This window comes from Manis pentadactyla, chromosome 9 (assembly GCF_030020395.1).
Source record: "Manis pentadactyla isolate mManPen7 chromosome 9, mManPen7.hap1, whole genome shotgun sequence".
Classification (NCBI taxonomy): domain Eukaryota; kingdom Metazoa; phylum Chordata; class Mammalia; order Pholidota; family Manidae; genus Manis; species Manis pentadactyla.
In genome coordinates this window covers 18,582,767-18,605,055 of record NC_080027.1, presented here as the reverse complement: position 1 = coordinate 18,605,055, position 22,289 = coordinate 18,582,767, and the positions used below count along the sequence as shown (strand labels likewise).

At 42.1% G+C, this 22,289-nt stretch overlaps 1 protein-coding gene across 1 annotated transcript; it reads left to right on the top strand.

The window, feature by feature from the left end:
• The first annotated feature begins 13,953 nt into the window (after nucleotides 1-13,953).
• Nucleotides 13,954-14,895, top strand: LOC118909740 (olfactory receptor 9I1-like). Its single transcript, XM_036880479.2, has one exon. It carries the CDS (start codon nucleotides 13,954-13,956, stop codon nucleotides 14,893-14,895), a length of 942 nt encoding a protein of 313 aa, XP_036736374.2.
• Nucleotides 14,896-22,289: the final 7,394 nt, after the last annotated feature.

Below are 22,289 nucleotides of genomic sequence, written 5' to 3'. Positions count from 1 at the left end.
TTTTGGGGATGATTTTGTCGGAGGAATGCTGTGAGCACAAGGGTTGTCCCTGAATCAGGAATCAGCCACTGAGACAGCCCCCAGGGCTCCCAGGAAAACCCAGCCTCATCAGGGAGAACACACTTCATCAGGCGCTCATTATTTCACGGTCTCTATCCTGTCACACATCTGAGAGGAAAAAAACAAGTCTTGTGGGATTTCACGGCAACTCTTAAGTCTCATTAGTCTCAAAGCTCATTTGCAGTTTCTGGAGGGAATGAACTTGGTTCCTCTTTGCCACTGGCCCTCAGCGTCCTGCTGTCCCCGTTGGTCAGTGGTAGTGGCAGGACTGGAACTCAGATCCGAGGCCCTGTGGTGAAGTTCTCCTTACAATGCATCCATCCTGAGAAGTGTCAAGTCTCATCTCAGAGGCTGAAACCTAGCCACCTTGTCTGCTCAGAATTCCATTAGTATTTCATACCATAAGTAGCTTATTAGTTCCCTTTCCTGAAGATCCGTTTCCAGAGTTTTATGCGAAGCCTTCCCTGGTTATTCCAGCTCTTACCTCTTCCCTGATCTCTGAAACCCACACTCCCTTTGTGAGAACCACATCATTTGACACTTAACTTCCCTTTTTTTACATTGTCCATGGCTGGTCCTTGGTGGTCAGTCTCAGTTTCCCAGCTAGATTATAGGCTTGTGGAGAATTCACCTTCCTTCCTCCTAAATACTTGTTTCTGCTTCAGTAGAATCACTCTTACACCCTGTATAATTTCTTTTCCTCATTAATAGAGGATCAGAGCTCTTTTAGAAGGAGGAGTCTCAGAAAAGCATGTGCCCCATTCACTCTAAAGTAACATGGCTGGGATAAAACCCTTTGGTAATCAGCAAGCATGCAACCTAGCCAGGATGTATTTTTTTGCAATCATAGATGCCAGACGGTGCAAGAATATATTACAAAGAAGGAAGGAAACCACACACTCGGACTCTGGCAGCACAGAGAATTCTCTCAGTGCATTGTTTGACAATATCATTATCACTTCCTGTAATTGAATACTTACTGAAATAACTGTATGGTAAGAGTATAGCAAATATTTCCTGGAGAGATTTTGAGGGTAGAGTGGCAACTGGGAGAACGTAGAGAAAAAGATGGGAGAATATGCCAGAAATGGTAATATTCCATTAATCCCTCCCTGGGGAATTTGTGGAAGTGGATGATTGTATAGTATTTATTACTTTCTTCTCTTTGTGACATATTGTGGGGCGGGGGTAGCCTGGAGTGTTTTGATGTAAATGTTTGTTATTATTGTTGCTATAAATATTAATTCTAGAACTTTGGTTTGGACTTTTGGGAAGAGATGTGTCTTAGGTTGGGTTCCTTAAAAAAGACCAGGGAAAGGGATTTTGAGGCAATGTTTCACTAGGGAATGGTCACAGGAGGAACCTTTAAGGGAGTGAAAGAAGCAGAAAATAGCTAAGGAAAGGTATCTTCAGCTGGAGTCTAGCTTTGGCCTGATCCTCGGGGAACTCTGGAGTATGGATTGTAGCATGGACTCAGTTCTCCCTCTAGACAGGGGATTTGACCTTTGCAGCTCATGTCCATCTTCCATTGACTGTGGGCTGCCCCAAAGAGGTGGGGGTGTGACCCCCTAGACATTTCTGGGAGAACTGGATCCCATGGCTGAGGACAACCCTCCAGAGAAGGCCGTAGCTGTGAGCAGTTAGCCACTGCAGGTGCTTGCTGATCTGGTGACTGATACTTAGGGATGCTCTTTCTCCGGATAGGCTTTCGAGTATTCATAGCTGGGGCTTCTGTGGCTACTATGCAGAGTAGAGATAGCCTGGAGGGGCATTAAGAAATGTATCAAGAAAGACTGGCTTCCATGCAATCTCTATCAAAATTACAAAGGCATTTTTCATAAAACTAGAATAAATAATCCTGAGATTTTTATGGAACCCCTAAAGACAGACCCTGAATAGCCAAAGCAATCTTGTGAAAGAAGAACAAAGCTGAAGGCACCACACTTTCTGGTTTCTAACTGTACTACAAAGCTATAGTAATCAAAACAGTATTATAGGGCATAAAAGCAGTCACCTAGATCAATGGAACAGAATAAGAGTAAGGCTCTTTTAGGTTCTACAAGCATATCATACAGTATCTGTCTTTCTCTGGCTGATTTATCTCACTTAGCACAATGCCCTCAAGGTCCATCCATTTTGTTGAAAACAGCAGGATTTCCTTCTTTCTTATGGTTGAATAATATTCCATCGTGTGTGTGTATCACATTTTCTTGACTCCCTGTGATCCATATTCCATAGAATCTGTAGAAATTATTTAAAATGCCAATCGGATTCTATAACTTCCCTATTAAAAACCCTCCATTGGCTTCCCATTGCACTTAGCAAAAAAGCCCATTTTGTTACTCTGGCCTGTGAGATCACATATGATCTGTCCCATGCCAACCTTTCTTCTTCATTTCCTACTGCTCTTCTATCTGTTCCTTGAGAGCCCAGCTTATCCCTACCTCAAGGCCTTTGCACTTGCTGTTCCTTCTGTCTGGAATGCTCTTCACAAGAAGATGCTCTTGTGTTTTCTCTTCATGCAGGTTCTAGTTTAAAGACCACCTAAGAAAGCACCTTTTCTGACTTCCAGGAGTTCCCTCTCTCTGTCGCTAACCCAGACAGTTCCAGTTAGTCACCTTTCTCCATTTCTTTATAACATTAGTTACTCTGTCTCTGCCTAATGGAATGTAAACTCCATGAGGATAGGAATTTCATCTGCTTTGTTCACTGCTGTATCTCCAGTGCCAACAGCAGTTCCTGGCATATACTAGGCACTCAATAAATATTTGCCAAACAAATGAAAAGAGAGGTCCTTAATGTTTCTATAGTTCAGTCAGAAAAATCAAACATCTCCTTAGAAAAATGGGCAAAGAATATGAATGCTAAATTTATAAAAGAAATAAAAGTGGCTGAATAAACATATGAAAAATGCTTAACATCCCAAGAAATAAAAAAATTCCAATTTATGTAGCCCTGAGCTATCCTTTTGCTTTCATAATCACCAAACATTTAAAAGAAGATCATAATACCTATGTTGTTAGGTAAACAGGCTCCCTCCTACACTCTGGAGTGCCAGGGAACACCTGGAAGTCAGTTTTAGTAATTTGTATGAAGACATAGTCTCTTGAAAATGAGAAGGCTCTTCTGTCCATAGTTCTGCTTCTAGGAGGTTATCCCTAGGAAATAATCACTAATATCTACCAAGATCTATGGTTATGATACTATTATTTCATAATAAGAAAGTTACAAATATCAAAGTAGTCAAAACTATTTATGAGTAATAGGATATTTTGGATGTGAGGAGCTGGGGTTTGAATGTAAGGGTCTCTGAGTGCACACATTAGCTTTTAGGTCTTGAATGTTGCATGGGTGGAATTGAGAAGGGCCACCGATCTGCACAGGAAGCTGAGGAATTTCCCTGAGATAAGGGATTCAAACTCAGACCTCCACAGAGGTGCAGAGATGTAAAATATCCTTGGGTGGCCTGGGTTGGGAAGGAGGGGTCATCCTGATGGGCAGGGCCACACCATTGGTGGTGGGTGTTGGTGTCACATGCACAAAGTAGCAGATGAAGAAGATCATTTCCATCCAGCTGTACTGGTGGATGATGGTGGAAGGTGGGGGTGACTTGAGACTTTAGCACTTTGAGGGAGAAGCAGATTTACTGTGGTGCTGCCTCCTTTACTGTGGAGCAGGCTGGGAGTGCAAAATGGTAACTCAGCACTAGGGCACCTCTGTGGAATGGGCAGTAGTTCTAGGAAACATTGAGATGGGTGGAGAATGGGTGCAAATGTGTGACTTTGTATGACCACTAGGGTGGAAAACGCTCAGGTTACAGTGCTGAGTGGATAGCAGTGTTTGGGATATAAATTTTCTCCAGCACATGTGAAGATATAAAATACCGCACATCAAAGAAGACATACAGATGGTGAGTCAGAATGGCTGATACCAAAAAAAACAAGAAATAACAAGTGTTGGCGAGGACATGGAGAGAAAGGATCTGTGCACTGTTGGCAGGAATGTAAATTGGTGCAGCCACTATGGAAAGCAGTGTGGAGGTTTCTCAAAAAGTTAAAACCAGAAATATCATATAACCCAGCAATCCCATTTCTGGAAATCTACCTGAGAAAAAAAAATCAGTAATTCGAAAAGATACACAGACCCCTATGTTTATTGCAGCATTATTTGCAATATTCAAGATATGGAAGCAATCCGAGTGTCCATTAATAGATAAATGGATAAAGAAGATGTGGTAAATATATACAATGGAATATTATTGAGCTATAAAAAAGAATGAAATCTTGTCATTTGGGACAGCATGGATGGACCTAGAGGGTATTATGCTAAGTGAAATAACTGAGGCAGAGAAAGACAAATACCACATGATACCACTTACATATGGAACCTGAAAAACAAAACAAACAAAACAGAAATAGACTCATAACACAGAGAATGAACTGGTGGTTGCCATGGGGTGGGGCTAAGGGATGGGTGAAATGGGTAAAGGGAATAAAGAAGAATGAACTTCAAATTCTTGAATAAATTAGTAATGGGGAAGGAAGTACAGCACAGGGAATATAATCAATAATATAATATCTTTGAATTGATAGATGGTAACTATACTTACTGTGGTGAGTACTTAGTAATGTATATAATTGTTGAATCACTATGCTGTATAACTGAAGCCAAAATAATATTAGATATCAACTACATTTCAATTAAAAAAATGAAACCCCCCAACATATCTTTAAAAAAAAATATACACAGAAAATTTGAAAGTCCAAAGTTCATGTTGAAAGTCCAAAATAATGAACTGACAACTATTAGAATTCAGCAAGGTTTCCAAGCAAAAGGACTTACATAAATAATTATCAATAATCTTCCTCTACATGAGCTATAATCAGTAAAACAATGAAAGGGAAAACTAAAGTACTAATGAAACAACTGAATGAATCAATGGAAGGGAGGTCTCATGTCTTATGGCTTGGTATAGGCATAGATTTATGTACATACCTGGGTATAGTAAGGAGCAATTCCACATGTTTTTATTAGTGTTCTCTAAATTACATTAATCTGTTTCAATTCCCTTTCCGTCAGGATTAGAAGAATATTAAATCTCAGATCTATATCTATATACATTTTTTTCTTCTTCATTTCTCATTGAATCTCTCCTCTATGCAAGGGCTTTGAGGATTTCCACATTCCAGAAAGTTTGGAGATCCTGTTTTGCTTTCAGGTTATCATGACTCCGCTTGAAACGGTGTAAGTGCATGTAGTGTACCGAACTAGGGCATCTTGCTGACTTGGTGGAAAGCCTGGAAGTTATTTTTTCTTCTCTCGGGGTTGCCTGGACTTGCAGGGTACAGAGTCTCAGGGAATAGGGTTTGATGTTCCAAGAGCCTCACCTCTTCCCAGGGTATTGTGTGGGCAATAGGTCCCTCTCATTTGAGTAAATTCCTAACAGTTAAATTTTCCCTTGTTAACTCACCCCAACTGAACAGTAGAAAAATAGTGAACTTTGATCCTGATTGTTAAAAAAGATGTGTAGATGTCTATACTAAAAAATTTCTGGAAGGATATTAATAGTACCGGATCCTGTTCTGTGTTTTATATATATTATCTTTAAACTCCATGCCCATCCCAGGAGGTGGGTTTAGAGAAGCGATATAACTTTTTTAAATTTCCAAGGTAGAGGAGGAAGACTTGATATGTACTAAAAGCTATGTTTTAGTGCTCTTCTCTCCAACCATTAAGAGCAGTGTGATTATACTATGTGTGGTTTAAGTGTCTTCAGTTATACTTTTTTGACATTGTCCAAATTTTCTATCCTAAGTAGTTGTATTTATAATAAGCCAAGTGACATCAGGAGGTACAGGATAGTGGTTAAGAACAAGGTGACGGGAGCCAGCTTCCCCTGATTCCGGTGTCAGCTTTCCCCCTTACACCCTTGCGGCCATGATATTATTTCACCTCTCCGGGTCTCAGTTCCTCACTGGTAGAGAAGAATAATAATTGTATCTACCTCATTGGATTAGTGTGAGGAGTCAGTGGGTTAAACGAACACGGTGTGCTAAGCACAGTTAGAAGTACTCTATATTATTATTATCATTATTAATAGGTTATTAATATTCATTGAGTAAATGATAAGCAGGCTGCCGGGACTTCACAAAACCACTTATTTCACTTGTGCCCCATAAATAAGATTGATCAGAAAGGGTCCCCTTGGGTTGATGACAACTCTTCAGATGTGTAGGTACCCCCTCCATCTCCCAAGTGAGATTAAATTATGATGAGGGCTGCCAGACAGGACAAAGGTTGAGCGGGAAGGAACTGAGAAAGCTAACTTGGCAGGGACCCTTTTTGGAAAGTTTCTGTCCTCTGGGAATCAGAGAAGTCTAATTAGAAGCTTAGGGACTGATTAGAGAACCCCCATCAGTGGGAAGTCCCCCCTACCTTTGCCTCCTAATTGTCTTCCTGGGGGGCCCAAGGTAGGGTAGAGATCCAGGCACTTATTAGTGGGTGCTCCCTTGGATATTGGGGCTCATAAGCTGCAGGTACTGGAGATGTTTATTTCCCTGGTCCCCCAACGTGCCACTGAGACACCACGTTCTGTTCTCACTTGGCTTAGTCTTCTGATTGGTGAAGGACGCCTTAGTCCTGCTGGAGGTAAGTGTGGCCATAGTAGATCAGACAGACAACAAACCACAGTCCAGATTCAAAATTTACTTGACAGCCTGAGCCTTGGTTCCTGTCACTTAAACTAGGTTCATCTCCTTCTGCTTGGGAGAGTCGAGTCACAGCTAGTGTGGTTTGCTGGGAAGCACTGTGGGATAGGAGTTCCTAGTTTCACTTCCCTCTTGCAGTGATGTAAGATGTAAACAGCTTGGGGTCTCAGTTTCTTCATCTCTAATACAGGACTTGTTACACCTCTCCCACCTGCTTCAGGGGATTATTTTCAGAATCAGATGAGACCAGGTAGGTGAGACCAGGAAGGCTATTTACATATAAGCGGTTCTATCGAGAAAAGGGAAAGAGCAGCAGCAACTCCTGCTGGGTCTCTGAGAAACTTGTAAAACTCTGGCAAGTATTTGGAATGTGATGGTTCTGACAGAGCTGGAAGCTGTAGGCAGGCTCCAAAACAGGACGACCTCGTTTGTGGGAGAGTAACTTCCCCTTCACTGAAAATTCTCAGGCTCCCTGAACGTGCTTGGTAAGGAGGGGTCATCATTAGCTCACAGCCCAGCCATCAGAGATACTCTAAAGGGGATTTCTGCTGTGGGTGGGAGGTAAACCTGTATCCTTGCAGTTCAGAGTCCATGAAGCTTCTTTTGGTGCGAGCTTGGCAGAGCCACCCCTAAGACATAGAGAATTGAGGTCACTTACTTAGGAATGGTCAGCTTGTGCTGACTGGGAGGAGCTCTAAGGAAGTTCAGGGGTGAAGGAGCCCCCTGCAAGAGCTAGAGAGACCGGATGCTCATAACCTGTACGGCTGGCTCTGTCTAGGTGTCCCCATCACCACAACTCCCCCCTCAATCCTCCTTTGAAGGAAGGCGGGTCATCTAAGCTACCATTCTCCATGGTGCAGAGAGCCCAGTAGTTCTGGGCATCAAGAAAGCAGTGCAACGACCCTGAAAAGGCAAAGCAGCCTAGGCAGTAAAAAGTGTCTTTCCAGGCTGCAGGAGATCCGGGCTCTAGGCACTCCTGATCTTTTCCATTAACTGCTCCCAGGCAAGAGCCACCTCATCTCGGGGCCTCTCCTTCCTCATCTGTACTTCATCTGTCTGAAGGTAGAAGGGCAGAACCATGATCTTTAGAGGCTCCTTTAAATTCTAAGATGCTACTACACACTCGGTCCAGTGGCAGATGGGTCAGAGCGAGCAGGCACTGGTGAAGGAGAAATGTAAGAGATTTGAGGTCAGCTTTTGGACAGGCTTTAAATGCCATTCTAGAAGCTTACTGTAGGATTGCAGAATGAGGAAAAACCTCAAGATTTCAACTTTCCGGGTCTTTCCCCAACACCTCCCATCTTCAGGAGGGGCATGTGCGTCACTGTGGCCACCGTGGTGAGGGCTTGGGTGGGGCGATGCAAAGGGCTCCCACTTCTGGCTGCTTTTCTTCCTAGGCCGGTGACTTTGGACAGGTTAGCTGATCTCTCTGAGTCCCACTTCCTCTTCTGAAAATGGGTGGTATGAGGTTCAAATGAGAAAATGGGTATATAATATTCTAAAGTGCAGGCTCATGAAAGTCATGGGTAGTTTTAGGGATGGGGAACCCACCCATTCTAGTATGTGCAACAGAACCAATCTTTGTTGAACACACAATATGTGGTCTCATTTCACCCTATAAAATGCCTGTGACTTAAGTAGTACTCATGTTCACCTTCACGATGAAAGAGCTGAAGTCCAGAAAATTTAAGCAACTGGCTGGGATTTGACTCCAATGTGACAGAATTCTGCAGCATTGTGGTTCTGTGACAGCATGTCGGTTCTGCCTTTCTGCTATTTTCAGTGAGGCTTGTTAGAGAATATTCTCATATGTCATTATGAGTTTAAATTCAACTAGAGAACGAGCAACCAAAAATTTTTCCAAACAAATTTCTGAGGAAAAGGGAGCTTTTAACTACAGACTATTTTCATCTCTAGGTTGAACCATTTCTTGACCTGAACACAGAATATGGGTAGAAAAATCTGCTGTTTTTTCACCATTTAAACATTCTGGGGGCCCAAGTCCATCCTGGCACTTTGAGTGGCAGCCAAAGCATCTTGTACCTCATTCTTTTATTCCTTTTTCCTCTTCAAGACACCACAAGCAGATGATGCCAGTTCTGTTCCCGTGGCAGAGGGAGAATTACTCTCATCGATGTCTGTTAAGTTCTATGTATTCATCACCACATCCTGGGGCCCGGAATACTGCCCAGCACATTGTATAAAAGCAGATCTTTTATAAATCTTTGTTGCATACTTCCAGCTGAGAGCAATGGCTACCTAACTTTAGGCACATCATACAACCTTTGTATCTTACCATTTTTAAATAACTTTAAACCTGATTTGGAGGATTTAAGTGGATTAGTTTTGTTGAGCTATATAAATACTCTTTAGATCTATGGCTATATATTTTCCACAGTATGTGCTATTATAAAGCTGGTGTCTGGGCACTTGTAACAATCCCTTTCAATGTGCAAACTTTTTTCTTTTAGAATCATTTTCCCATGCATTTTTCTTGTTTGATGCATAGTAGACTCTTGGCTCCTAGTCCAGTGTTTTCTCTGTCCCAACGACAGGGGAGGCATATGAAACATCAAAGCCTGTTGTGCTTACTTCTGAAACCCCTATTAGTTTTCTGTCATTAGGTGGAGGTTTTGGGGAGCATTAAAAATCTCAAAGAACAGACCACCTCTAGGTCTTTCTCCTTCAGCTTTGGAACATGTGAGAATTACATGTTCTAGGAATGTTTACCATTGGTTGATAGAAAAACAAGGCTTTGAATCTTGAGTAGACATGACTAGTATGGAGGAAAGAGAACCTAGAGGTTCAGAGGTCCACCAGGGGAGGCCTGTCTGGAAGTGAAATATTTCTGTGCTTGGTTGATAATTAGAGAACAGATCTCTGGGAATGTGAAACACTGTTGTTGCTCAATTCCATGGAGCATGGTGGGTTTGTGATGGCAGGGTCTTCCTGTGCATCCCTAAAAGCCAGCAATTTTAACTATTTTGTGGGCTTTTAAAACAGGAAACTGTTGCTTCAGTGTTTTGCTCATATTTTCCCAGCAACTTAACTTATCTCAGTTGTCTGGGACCAAATATTTTGTCTGAGGCCATGTTAATCCACTGTTCTTCTCCATGCCTGGACATTTTGTGGAGCTGCTCTTTGTGTTCCATAATCTTAATATTTAAGAAACTGATTGGCTTTTTCTTTTTTTTAAATCTAGAATTATCAATCATTTTGGAGCAGCTCAGAAATGTAGACAATGAATCCCAGGCGAGGCAGAGCTGCTCTAAGAGGATCACACTTTCCAGCTCCTCTCAAGGTCAGCCAACACTTGGCAACCTTGGTTTTCTTTACAGTTTTTTTCTGCTCACTACAAAGTGGACATACCTGATGCTCCAAAGAATCCCATTGAGGGGCTTCATGAGCTAAGAGACCCTCCATGCTGCTCACTGTCCCCAAGGGGAGGCCCTGGTCACTATCTTGGGATTTGGATTTCTGAGGTCAAGAGCTGGCTACAGCGGCACAGACCCGGAGGCCTCCCTCCACTTTCCATTTTCTCCCTTGAGCATCTGCATTTCTTCACTGTCCATAGATCAGCCTGATTTAGGCCGAACCACTGTTGGTGCGCTGTCTTTCCAGAACGCATTTGGCAAAAGTCCTGTGGAGGCACTGTTGTGGGTCTGGGGCTGATAGGGCTGGTTATGCTGATTATGCTGGCATCTGGCAAACAGGCAATTTTGTTTTGTATTTATGTATTTATCAATACCTCTTTCCAGAAGAGACTTAAAGTGGCTTATAAAAATGCATGACATGCAGCAAGATGGAATAAATTAAACATGAGGCATGAGGTTTGGGGGAAGGGAAAGTACCAGTAGGTAGAAGATAATGAGCAGCCAAGAGCGAGGTTGGCTCCCATGACTTTGATCTTGACACTTAAACCCGTGTTTGAGGCGACGTCTCCTTGGTGGGTGCACACCCCTCGCTGGAGTTTGGTTCTGGTGGGCGCCCTGTGCGTCTCTTCTACCCTGCCAACCCTGCAGACAGGACATGATGGGTAACGAGGCACTACCAAGAGAACAGATGCAATGTTTCTAACTCAGAATTGGAGTCATTTTCCAAAATTTTTATTTAACTCATGTTACTCTCCTCCTTGCTAATTTACATAAAGGTGCTAAACAATTCTGGCATAAAAAAGGTGCTCATTTCACGGTAACTCACTGTGCACATACTCATGGGTAATGGAATAGCGGTTGGCAGCATGGTCCTGGAGACCCACAGACTGTGGTGGAAATCCCAGCTTTAGTGGTTTTCCAAAACCAAATAGCTTCTTCTCTGCCAGCCTTTGTTTCTCAGTCTATACATAGGGATAACAACCATTTGTCCCAGGTTGGATGTTATGAAAAGTAAATGAAGACAGAAAACGGTGCTGTCTTAGCATCATTCTTTGTTATTACTTTTAATACATGCTCTTTCCATCTCTCATTGTATGCTTAGGAGAAGAGAGACCATCACGTTGGAGAATGGACGTAGCATTTGAGGGCCTTTCTGTAGCCTTCTCCTGTGAGGACAGAGGTCCAGAGAGGGGAAGATAGTAGCTAAAGTTTACACAGAATGACAGCAGACATGGGACTTGCATCTGGGCCTCTGATGCTGTTTCCAGCCTTCCTACTGTATACTCATAATCAACTGTCCCTCTGCTGTCACACTTCCCCTCAAAGGAAAATAGCTCTCCTCACCCAAAGGTGATCTAACAGTGTCTCTTAGGGAGGGGTGGAATGAAGTGGGTCTCGGACTCGAGCCTCCCCAGCTGGGGCGGCCTAAAACAGCTACAGCCTCCTACTTCCTGGGCCAAAGTGGTGAGCCATGACATAGGCCCGTGGAAGTGCAATGGGTCTGGAGGCATGAGTCCGGGTGCCATTTATGAACTCATGGCCTTGGGAAAATTGGTGTAATGACTTTGAGCTTCATCTTACTGAACAGTAAAAGGGGGGTAAATAAATTCTGACTGGCAGGACAACCTAGGGGTTGAAAACTTGCATTTGTAACAGTTACATGTCCTGAGTGTTTACCAGGCACAGTGTGTGTGTTTCCATGGATTATCTGTTGCCCCTCGCAGTGCAGAAGCGCTGTCGTTGTTAATGCACTGATGTCAGGGCTGAGATTCTGGAGGTCACCCAAATGGAAAGGACTGGGTATGAGTTTGGAATAAGCTCTGTCTGTTTCAAGGGCCCATTTTCTTAGCCACTCTGCTGTATTGCCTGGACTCCAGCCTTACCTTTGCACCGAGGGATCTTGGGCTGATCTTTGAGCCTCTGATATCTCCAGGGCTTCTCTATGTATTAGGAGACTGACACTTCTGCTCAGAGTTGCCTTGAAAGTGTCTCACAAGGACCTGCAGAACTTTGTATATTTTGTAAGTGGGGAGGTCTATTGGTGGTGATTTGTGTCTTCATTTTGTATTCTTTGTGGATAAATGAGGTGGGCAAATAAGCATGAATAGTTAGTTCCCTGATCCCCAGCATTTCTGCTAAAATGTTACCTTTTCCTGAACCTTCCCAGACAGTCCTATTTGACATGCTTCTCCTTACTTTGGCCCCTCCAATTTCTCACATCCTGCTCCAGTGTTTTTTTCCGTAGCACTTACCATCTACTAACAAGGTAGAAAATACACTTTCAGAAAATATGTATTGTATATGCCTGGCTCTCTGCTAGAATGGCTACTTTAAAGGGGCGAAGATCTTTGTCCATTTTGTTCTGAGCAACTGAAGAATCCTGGGGAATTGGTAACTTCTCAGTAGATTCTTATCGAATAAATAAATAAATATAGCTTTTCTTTTTACTCCCTTCTTTGGTCAGGATGATTTGTGTGAATTCCTTTTAAAACAAAACAAATCACTGTGTTTGGTTGAAGGTCAGGATTAGTTAGGGCCCTTAGGAAAAAAAAAAAACTTCCTAAATATTTACATTATCAGTAATTCAGGGGAGAAACACCAGATGCTAACCTTTATTTCTTCAGTAGATCAGCTTTTGTCAAACACTGATCAAAGTTTCATTTTCTTATTTATTGGAAATCCAGTGAGACCTTTCTCAAATTCAGTTTTTGTTTCAAGGATGGAAGAAAGACAAGAAGAATCACCTTTGAAGTCTACATGCAGTATTTACACTAACCCAAACAATCAGCATCCGAAGTTACAGAGACAAGATTGTCCCAATACCCAGCAAGAACTCTGTCTGTATTAGAATTCTAAACTCAGTGGGACAGCTTTGTCCCTTAATGAACCGTGCAGGCTAATTCTGGAATGGCTTGATTCATGTATCTCATTGATTGATAATGATCTGACATCTAAAAAAAAAATGGGACAGGTTCTTTGAAATAAGAGAAGAACTTGGAAACCAGGCCATGTTGCTTGGCAAGAGCAGAGAGGAAGCAGCAACTTGGCAGAAAACAGGCTGTAGAGGTGCTCACAGTGTTTGCTCTTCAGCTCCATCCAACATCAGAAACAACCACAAAGAAAAATAGGGTTGATCATGCGACTCCAGGGGACGGTGGGCTTGGAGAAGAGATTCCAAAATGTACATGAACCTAGGAGTATGGTTCTCACGTTATTGCAGAAATTAGAAACGATCATTCTAAGTGTGTGAGTCTGACTGTGTGCTAGGTACAGTATGTAAGTTTGTCACCATAATATTGTGACTTTGGCATTGACGTCCCCATTCAATGAACAAGGAGAATGAGGTTCAGAAGATGAATCACTTGCCCAGGGTCTCAAGGGATTTGAACTAGGTCTGATTTCAAAGCTCATGTCCTTTGTGCTACACCACTACAGCTTCTCTAACAAAGTGGGGCTTTCTGACCTTGCAGAACGACTGATGAAGGCTTCCCATCTGAAACTAGTCAGAGCTTTGGCAACATCTAAGGAACTGAGTTCTGGCTTGGGCTTTGCATCTTAACTAACTATGAAATCACGATCTAGTCACTTCCCCTCTCTGACCCTCATGTTTTTCTCTCGAAAAACAGCATTAATAGTACGTTTCCAAGGATTTCTGCAAGAGCTGGTGACACAAAGTTTGTAAAAAACGTGAAGTGCTTTACAAATCTAAAAGATTGTTATCGTTTCTGAAAACGATCAAATCACGTCATACTCCCCTTACTCTATCCTCAATGAGACTTTATTCTTTTATTTCAGTGGGCCACCTAGGATTCATGGCAGAGAATGGCACTGTAGTGACAGAATTCATTCTGATGGGGTTCCAGCTGCGGGCAGAGCTACAGATGGGTCTCTTCGTTGTGTTTCTGGTCATTTATTTCATCACCATGGGGGGAAACCTGGGCATGATAGTGCTGATTCAGAGTGACCCTCGTCTACAGACTCCCATGTACTTCTTCCTCAGCCACCTTTCCTTCCTGGACATTTGCTACACCTCTGTTATTGTCCCTCAGTTGCTTAAGACCTTGGGTACTGATAAGATGGTCATCACCTACGAGCACTGCGCCACCCAGTTTTTCTTTTTCACACTCTGTGCTAGTACCGAATGTTTCCTTTTGGCTGTCATGGCCTATGACCGTTATGTGGCCGTGTGTGACCCCCTTCTCTATGCCGCTGCCATGACTCCACAGACCCGCCTGGGGCTGGTGGCTGGGGCGTATGCTGGGGCCATGGTCAACTCTGCCATCCGCACTGGGTGTACCTTCTCTATCTCCTTCTGTAAGTCCAACCATGTGGACTTCTTCTTTTGTGATCTCCCACCCCTTCTGAAGCTTGCCTGTAGTGAGACCAGGCCACGGGAACGGGTGATCTACCTCTTAGCTTTCTTAGTCATTACAACTAGCATTTCAGTGATTCTTATTTCTTACCTATTCATCATTCGGGCTATTCTGAAGATTCGTACAGCAGGTGGCAAAGCCAAGACTTTCTCTACTTGTGCTTCTCACATGACTGCAGTGGCCCTTTTCTTTGGGACCCTCATATTCATCTACCTAAAAGGTAACATGGGCAAATCTCTTGGGGAGGACAAGATTGTGTCAATATTTTACACCGTGGTCATCCCTATGCTGAATCCAATGATCTACAGCCTGAGAAACAAGGAAGTGAAGGAGGCTCTGAAGAAGGCTCTTAACAGGGTAAGGGTTTCCCAAGAAGAGTAAGACTTGGGATCCATCAACTCAGAGGTTCCTGCAAATCATCCTTTGAACTTTGGGCTTGTCCCCTTAACACATGAACCAGATCTCATAATTACAAAGATACATTGAGGCAAAAAATGTAGTTTGGGTTCCAGTACTTCTTTATTAGCTCTATGACCTTGGGCCAGAAATTCTCTGCCCATTTTCACATCAGCAAAAATTTCTGCCTTGTTATGATTTAAACTAGTATCAAGTGAGAAGGAACGCCAAAGGGCTTTCTTAGTAGGAACATGCTATAAAGTGTAAAATTTAATTTTCTTACCTGTCTTGAGCATTGTTCTTTTCTCAGCCCCTTGAATTTCTTTTCTACTAAGCCAACTTTTGCACCTTGAATAATTATAAAACAAGTGCCCATTGTTTACATAGTAAGGACAGTCACATTCTTCAGTTGTTGAGTAGTGGGGTGGAAATCAGCCTTGACTGAAGAAAACTTTTTTCAACATTCAATCATATCCAATTTAGGCATTTGTCATAGAAAATACAAGGAGCTAAACAGAGGAAGGAAAGAAGGGAGAGGAAAGAAGATGTGAACTGGAAAATGTTGAACTAGAATGTGTTAGTCTACTTCCTAAGATAGTGTAGAGGACCAAGACACTGTAGAATGAAAGAAAGATGTAATGATTTGCATTAATTGTTGGAAACAATTTGATCTGATGTAAAGCTGAACTGAGTCCCATATATAATTTTTGAAATATTTCTTGATTACCAAAGGTCAGAAGCTCTATTTTTCATTTCCGAAGCATTGTTCATTGACCACCTGCCTCAGTTAACTCAAGCTATTTTCTATTCTCCAGTAATGAAAACCACTATCTACTTCCATTTCCTGTAGGACATTTACTTTACTTTATTGTTAGAAGGTAGGTAACTACCAATCTGTACATTTTAGTGACTTCCATATCTGCTAGAAATATTAGTTGGGAAGCATTTCCATGGAGATTCCACAATCTTATTAACCAATTCAGCAAATATTCACAGACTATCTGCTATGCATCAGACATAAACCTAGGTTCAGGAATATAGTGTTAAATAATAGACATAGTTTTTCCTTCATGGAGATTAGAACCTGGAGCGTAGACAGGTATGGTGGGATTCTGACCTAATTTGGTATCATCTGAAAAGGTTTCCTTGAGGAACTAACATTTAAAGGACTTAAAGAATGAGTAAGTCATAGTCATGAACTGGGGAGACGATTCCAGACAGAAAGAGTTGCAAATACATGAACATGTGAAATAGGATGCCTTGAGGAACTGAGGGAATCTAGAATGGCTGCAGGGGCTTAGAGTGAGAGATAGCTGGTGAATTTGGTAGAAACTAGAGAGCCTGTAAGTTGAACCTTTAAGTTGGAGGTTTTTCCTGCTTTAAAGCTGCAAGAAATCCATTAACACAGTCTGGCATAGAGTAGGAGTTAATGAAAATGTGTTCCCCTCTTAAGAGGGGGGTAGTTGACGGTTATTTTGATAAAGGGAGCCACGGTGTATATCTGATATACCTGAAGAAGGTGGCAATTCAGGGAAGGGAAGATATACCAGTGAAAAAGTGGATGCCTCCAGAAGTGTATTTCCCCATTTACAAATGGGGAATAAAGAAATACAGAAAGCCTTGCAGGCACACGAGGGACATGTGAACTTTACTCCCAGTACAAAGCATGAGATGATCGTATCTGAATTTACAAAGATCCCTCTGGCTGCAGTGTGATGTGTGGGAAGGGGGACCTGTGGTGGTGGAGTTGGAGGGAGACATTCCCATTCATCTAAGAAAGGGCAAGTGGTGTATCCCAGGGCATGGTGCTTGATTTCTGCACAACAATGTAGCTTCATTCTAGCATCATATTAGGCCAAAGAAAGTAGCAGGTATGTGACCATGACATTGGTATAGGTGTGATTCTTAGCAACGTGGTGAAAATGGGGAAATATACTTCTGGAGGCATCCACTTTTTTATTGGTATACCTCCCCTTCCCTTAATTGCAACTCTCCTCAGGTATACCAGATATGTACCAAGGCTCTCTTCATCAAAATGGCCATCAACTACTCTCTTTTAAGAGGGCAACACATTTTTGTTAACCCCTACTCTATGCCAGACTGTGTTATTGGGTTTCTTGCATGTTTAAAGGCAGGAAAAACCTTCAACTTAAAAAATAAACAAACGGGACAAATGTTAGACAGCGAGGGTACTGTTCTGTAGTGGTGGGAGATGCCTCACACTGCTTGGCCTTCTGCTTGGTGAGTGGCAAGAAACTCTGCCTGTAAATGCATGACCTTTGATACATGTGCAGTGTTTGATATAGATGCCATTGCTTCAGGGATGCACCAAACAGATAAAAATAAAATCAAACTTTAGTGTGCCTTAGGGGAACACCTTCTGATTAACATGAGAAGGCACTGGAGGGAATGGCATCTATGTTCAATTTCCCCTTCCATACATTAATAATTGAATAAAAAAATCGTAAGTTACCTAATATATGTCAGACTCTGTGCAAAGAGCTTCCACTCATCTCATTGACAGATTTCATTCTGCAAATAGACTCTACATATAAAGTAGGATCTTGTGATGGTTGATTTCCTACATCAATTTGACTGGGTCACAGGGTGTCTAGATTTGTGGTTAAACATTATTTCTGGGTGTGTCTGCGAGGATGTTTCCAGATGAGATTAGCATTTGAATCGGTGGACTCAGGAAAGCAGTTCGCCCTCCCCAGTACACACAGGCATCATCCGGTCAGTTGAGGTCTTGACCAGAACAAAGGGCAGAGGAAGGGAGACCTTGCTCCTTCTCCCCTGCCTCACTGCCTCGGCTGGAGCCTCAGTCTTTTGCACTTGGACAGGGGTTTATATCATTGGCTTCCCTAGTTCTCAGACTGAGCACCACCAGTACGTTCCTGAGTCTTCTGGATTGAGGGACTTCTTGACTTCCATATAAGGAATCTCGTGGGCCAATGTCATATAGTAAATCTCTTTCTATGCCATAAACAGATCCGTCACATTCAAAAGTTTCCTACCACCGTCTTTATTTATTATTATTATTTTGTGATAAGGGCACTTAACATTAAGATCTACCCTCTTAGCAAATTTTTAAGTAGACAATATAGATCATGGTGATGGTTTCACAGGTATATACCCATCTTCTCTCTCTCTCTCTATATATATATAATTAGTTTTGTATCTCTGAGAACCCTGAGTAATAAAATCTGTTTGGTAATATTAGAGTCTTTTTCTCTTTTTCTTTTTATTCCCTTCAACTTCTAAGTATATCCCTTTTAGGAACTGGGTTTTGGAACTATAGGTTTTTAGCTCTAATAGTTTGGCTTCAATCTACCAAAAATGATATAAGAAAGATGAAGAAAGCAGACCTCAGGCTTTGAACTGCCATTTAACTCAATACATAAGAGGCCAAAGCACAATGCTCTTCTCATTGTTTAAAACAGCTCCAAAAAGTGATGTCACCAAGATAGTGGTGTAGGAGACCCCAGCATCTGTCCCCCACCACAGAGCAATTCGCTGACTATCCATGAACAAACACAGCTCTGGGAGAGCTCAGGAATCCACTTAAGAAACTCCAGCAACACAGTGGGACAAAAAACTGAGAATAATGACAAGAAAGGGAAGTCGGAACAGCTGCATTCTGCCTGCATCCTCCTATCCCCCAGCGTGGCGCTGCTCCGTGCCAGTGGGAACCCTCCCGCCTGAAAGAGTTCTCCTCCCCTAGAGGGGAGAGCAAGGTGAGCGACCGGCATCCCCAGCCTTTCAGGGCACTGCAGGAAGCAAACGGCTTTGGTTTTGCCCCACCCAGAGAGCACAGCTGAGATGTGTGGAGATGGCTAAGGACAAGGAAGGAGGGCAGGAGCTAGCAGTGTCCCCCACCGGCAGGAGCAAACATGATTCCAGGTGACCTGCTCTGCGGAAGACCCTAGAAGCTTTGGCCAGTAAAGGAAACAATGGGCATTATAACCATAAGCCATGGACCCCATACAGATCTCACTGGTTTTCACCCCACAGGATTTTGTTTCACAAATGCCATCCACCAGGGTTCCTCCCACCTTTTTAACCATCTCTCGCCCCTCCCCCTTCAGCCAGAGCCTGGAATTGGCACCAGCCCCCAGCCAGAGTCCCGGTGGCTATGTGAGTGTAAAATACCAGCTTAGATTCCCACAGCTGAACCCCTACTGTTGTGCCTGCACTCCAGGTTAGCCCCTCCAGCTTGCACTTGCACGCCGCAGCCAGACTCCTGTCCAGGCCTCCACTGCTGTATGTGTGCCTGGGGTGAGAGGCTGCAGCCACAAGAGTACACACTGACAGCCAGTGACCCCATGCCTGCTTGTGAGCCTGGGTTGGGCCCGGACTCCTGTCACTGGCCTGCACCACTGGGCTCACCTACAGCTAGCCCCTCCATCTGTACACATGTATACCTCTAGCCTGATTCCCATCCCTGGTTTGCACGGCTGCACACATGCCCATTGCAGGACCCTGCAGTCACAAGAGCGCACGCCGACAACCAGGGCTTTTTCACGCCAAAAGCAAAGGCAACAGAAGCAAAAATCAACATATGGGCCTATGTTAAACTAAAAAGCTTCTTCACAGCAAAAGAAATAATCCACAAAATGAGAAGTCAACCTACAGAATGGGGGAAAATATTTGCAAACCATATACCATGTATCATATCACAACTTAATAGCAATAAACAGATGATCCAATTAAAAATTGGCAGAGGACCTGAATAGACATGTTCCCAAAGAAAACATACAAATGAACAACGGGTACGTGAAAAGATGCTCAACGTCACTAATCATAAGGGAAATGGAAATGAAAACCACAATGAGCTATCACCTCACATATGTTAGAATGGCTACTATCAAAAAGACAAAAGGTAACAAATTCTGGAGAGGAGTTAGATATAGGGAATCCTTGCACTGTTGGTGGAAGTGTACAGATTCTATGGGAAACAGTATGAAGGTTCCTCAAAAAATGAAAATTACAACTATCTTATAGTCCACCAATTCCACTACTGGGTATAAAACCAAAGGAAGTAAAATCAGTATCTTGAAGAGGTATCTGTACTCCCATGTTCACTGCAGCTTTATTTATAACAGCTAAATCATGGAAACAACCTAAGATCCCATCAACAGATGAATGGATAAAGATAATGACATTTGAGTGCATGCATGCATGAGCGTGCGTGTGAGCATGCACACACACACACACACACACACACAGAGGAATACTATTTAGCCACTAAAAGGAAGAACATCCTGTCTTTTGCAACATGGATGGACCTTGATAATATCATGCTAAGTGAAATAAGTTAGGCAGAGAAAGACAAATAATTAATGGTCTCACTGTTATGGGGAACCTGAAAACATAGAAACAGAGGGTAGATTGACGGTTAAAAGGGGCTGGGGAAATAGGGAAATGTTGGTCAAAGGGTACAAACTTTCCATTATAAGAGGAATAATTTCTGGATCTAATACACAGCATAGTGACTATAGCTAATAATATTGCATTGTATACTTGGAAGTTGCTATGGAAGTAAATTTTAAATGTTCTCACCACAACAGCCACAAATGGTAATTATGGGAGGTGAAGGATGTGTTAATTAACCTCACTGTGGTAAACAGTTTGCAATATATATGTGTATGTATTGTGTACCCACTGTATACCTTAAACCTAAAAGATGCTATATTTCAATTATATCTCAATAAAGCTAGGACAAATAAAAGAACACCACCAATACTTTAATTGTGATTCCATTTTTCACATATATTAATTTGAATGAATGCATGTAGATGTAAAGTCAAATTAACTAGATAATCACATAAGGGCATGGGTATAAGGTAGAATGATGGAGTATAACCCATACAACACATCATCTTGGGCCTTTGGTTTGAGTGTATATTTGTATATTTACTTTTGTGTGCAGGTATAGATATCATCTAGGAGAGTTATACCATTTCAGATAAGAGCAACAAACACAAAAAAATCTTTTTTTATTGTGAAAATCAATGCAAGACAGAAATAACATTCAGATTTCTTCTTCTGCCCCCTTGCTCACATCCTGTTTGTCTATCCTAAAGGGAAGGGAAAATGCCATCATAGCTGTGGGCCAACAAGCACGAGAACAGAGCTGCTCAAGCTCCAACATTGTCATGCCCAATGGATCTCCTGTGTCTTTTTGGCAACAATAGGGGAAGAGGGCAAAAAGAGAATGAAGCATTTTGGTTAAAAGGTTTTGGTTGGTGATGGGGTTCAAAGGAGGCAAGGTAGTTCTAGGTTCCAAATCTCATTTTGCCCAATGCTGAATTCAAACCTTAAACAATATTTTCTCCTGAATCTTACTTAGACATAGATCCTGAAGAGGATAAATCACCCAGAAATTGGGGAAAGCTGACAGAAGTTGAAAGGAAAGTAAGCTCCCTGCTTCCCTGTGGTGCATCTGCCAGGTTGTTCTGGGAGCCCAAGATGCTTCATGGACATTAGACAATCCATCCTTTTAATCCTATTGGGAAAGAAGGTCTCAGCTGTTTCTACTCATCTCTTCTTCAAAAACCATGAACTGTTTTGAAAATTGTTGAAAAGAACATTGTGTCTTGTTCTCAATACATCTTTATCCTTATTTAAAGCGTAAGAGTGCAAACACACAGACAGTGAAAGCAGTAGCAGGAACAAAAGTGGTTTTTTTCTTGTAATGGAATGAATAGCTCAACTCTTCCCGATTCTACCCTTAGTCAATGTGTTTCTCAAGTTTTGAAAACCCAAGAAAAGGTACTGTAAAAATAGCCTGTCTACACCTGCTGCTTTATATTTTCACTACAGATATAGTCTAAAATATTTTATTCATTAATTCAATAAATTAACTATTTACCAAGGTGTGGCTAGTATGTGCCGTATGCATTGTTCTAGTGCTTTGGGAGCTGCTTCAATGAAGAAAATAGGCAAAATTATCCCTAACTTTGTGGAGCTCACATCCTAATGGAGGATATAAACAAACATTGGATATAATAGAAAGTAAATAGCATAGTAAGCAAGCAATATAGTATGTTAAAATGTGCTAAGGAAAAACTGGAGACATGGATTTTATAACATAAGTGAGTAGTTCCCTATCTCAGAGATACTGGATGAAGAGGTGGGAGGTAATTATTTTTTTTCCAGTGTAATTTCCAGCTTAATGTCAAATATACCCATTGAATAACAACATTTCCCCTACTGTTATTATTATTATTATTATTTTTGATGGCATCCTAACGGTTGAGAAATGTTATCTCATCATAGTTTGACTTGCAATACTCTAATGATTAGTGATGTTGAACATCTCTTCATATGCTTACTGACCGTTTGTGTATCTTTGGAGAAATATCTATTCAAGTTCT

What these genes read in the sequence shown, in the direction of transcription:
- LOC118909740 (XM_036880479.2), top strand. Translation starts at nt 13,954, where the DNA reads ATGGCAGAGAATGGCACTGTAGTGACAGAATTCATTCTGATGGGGTTC.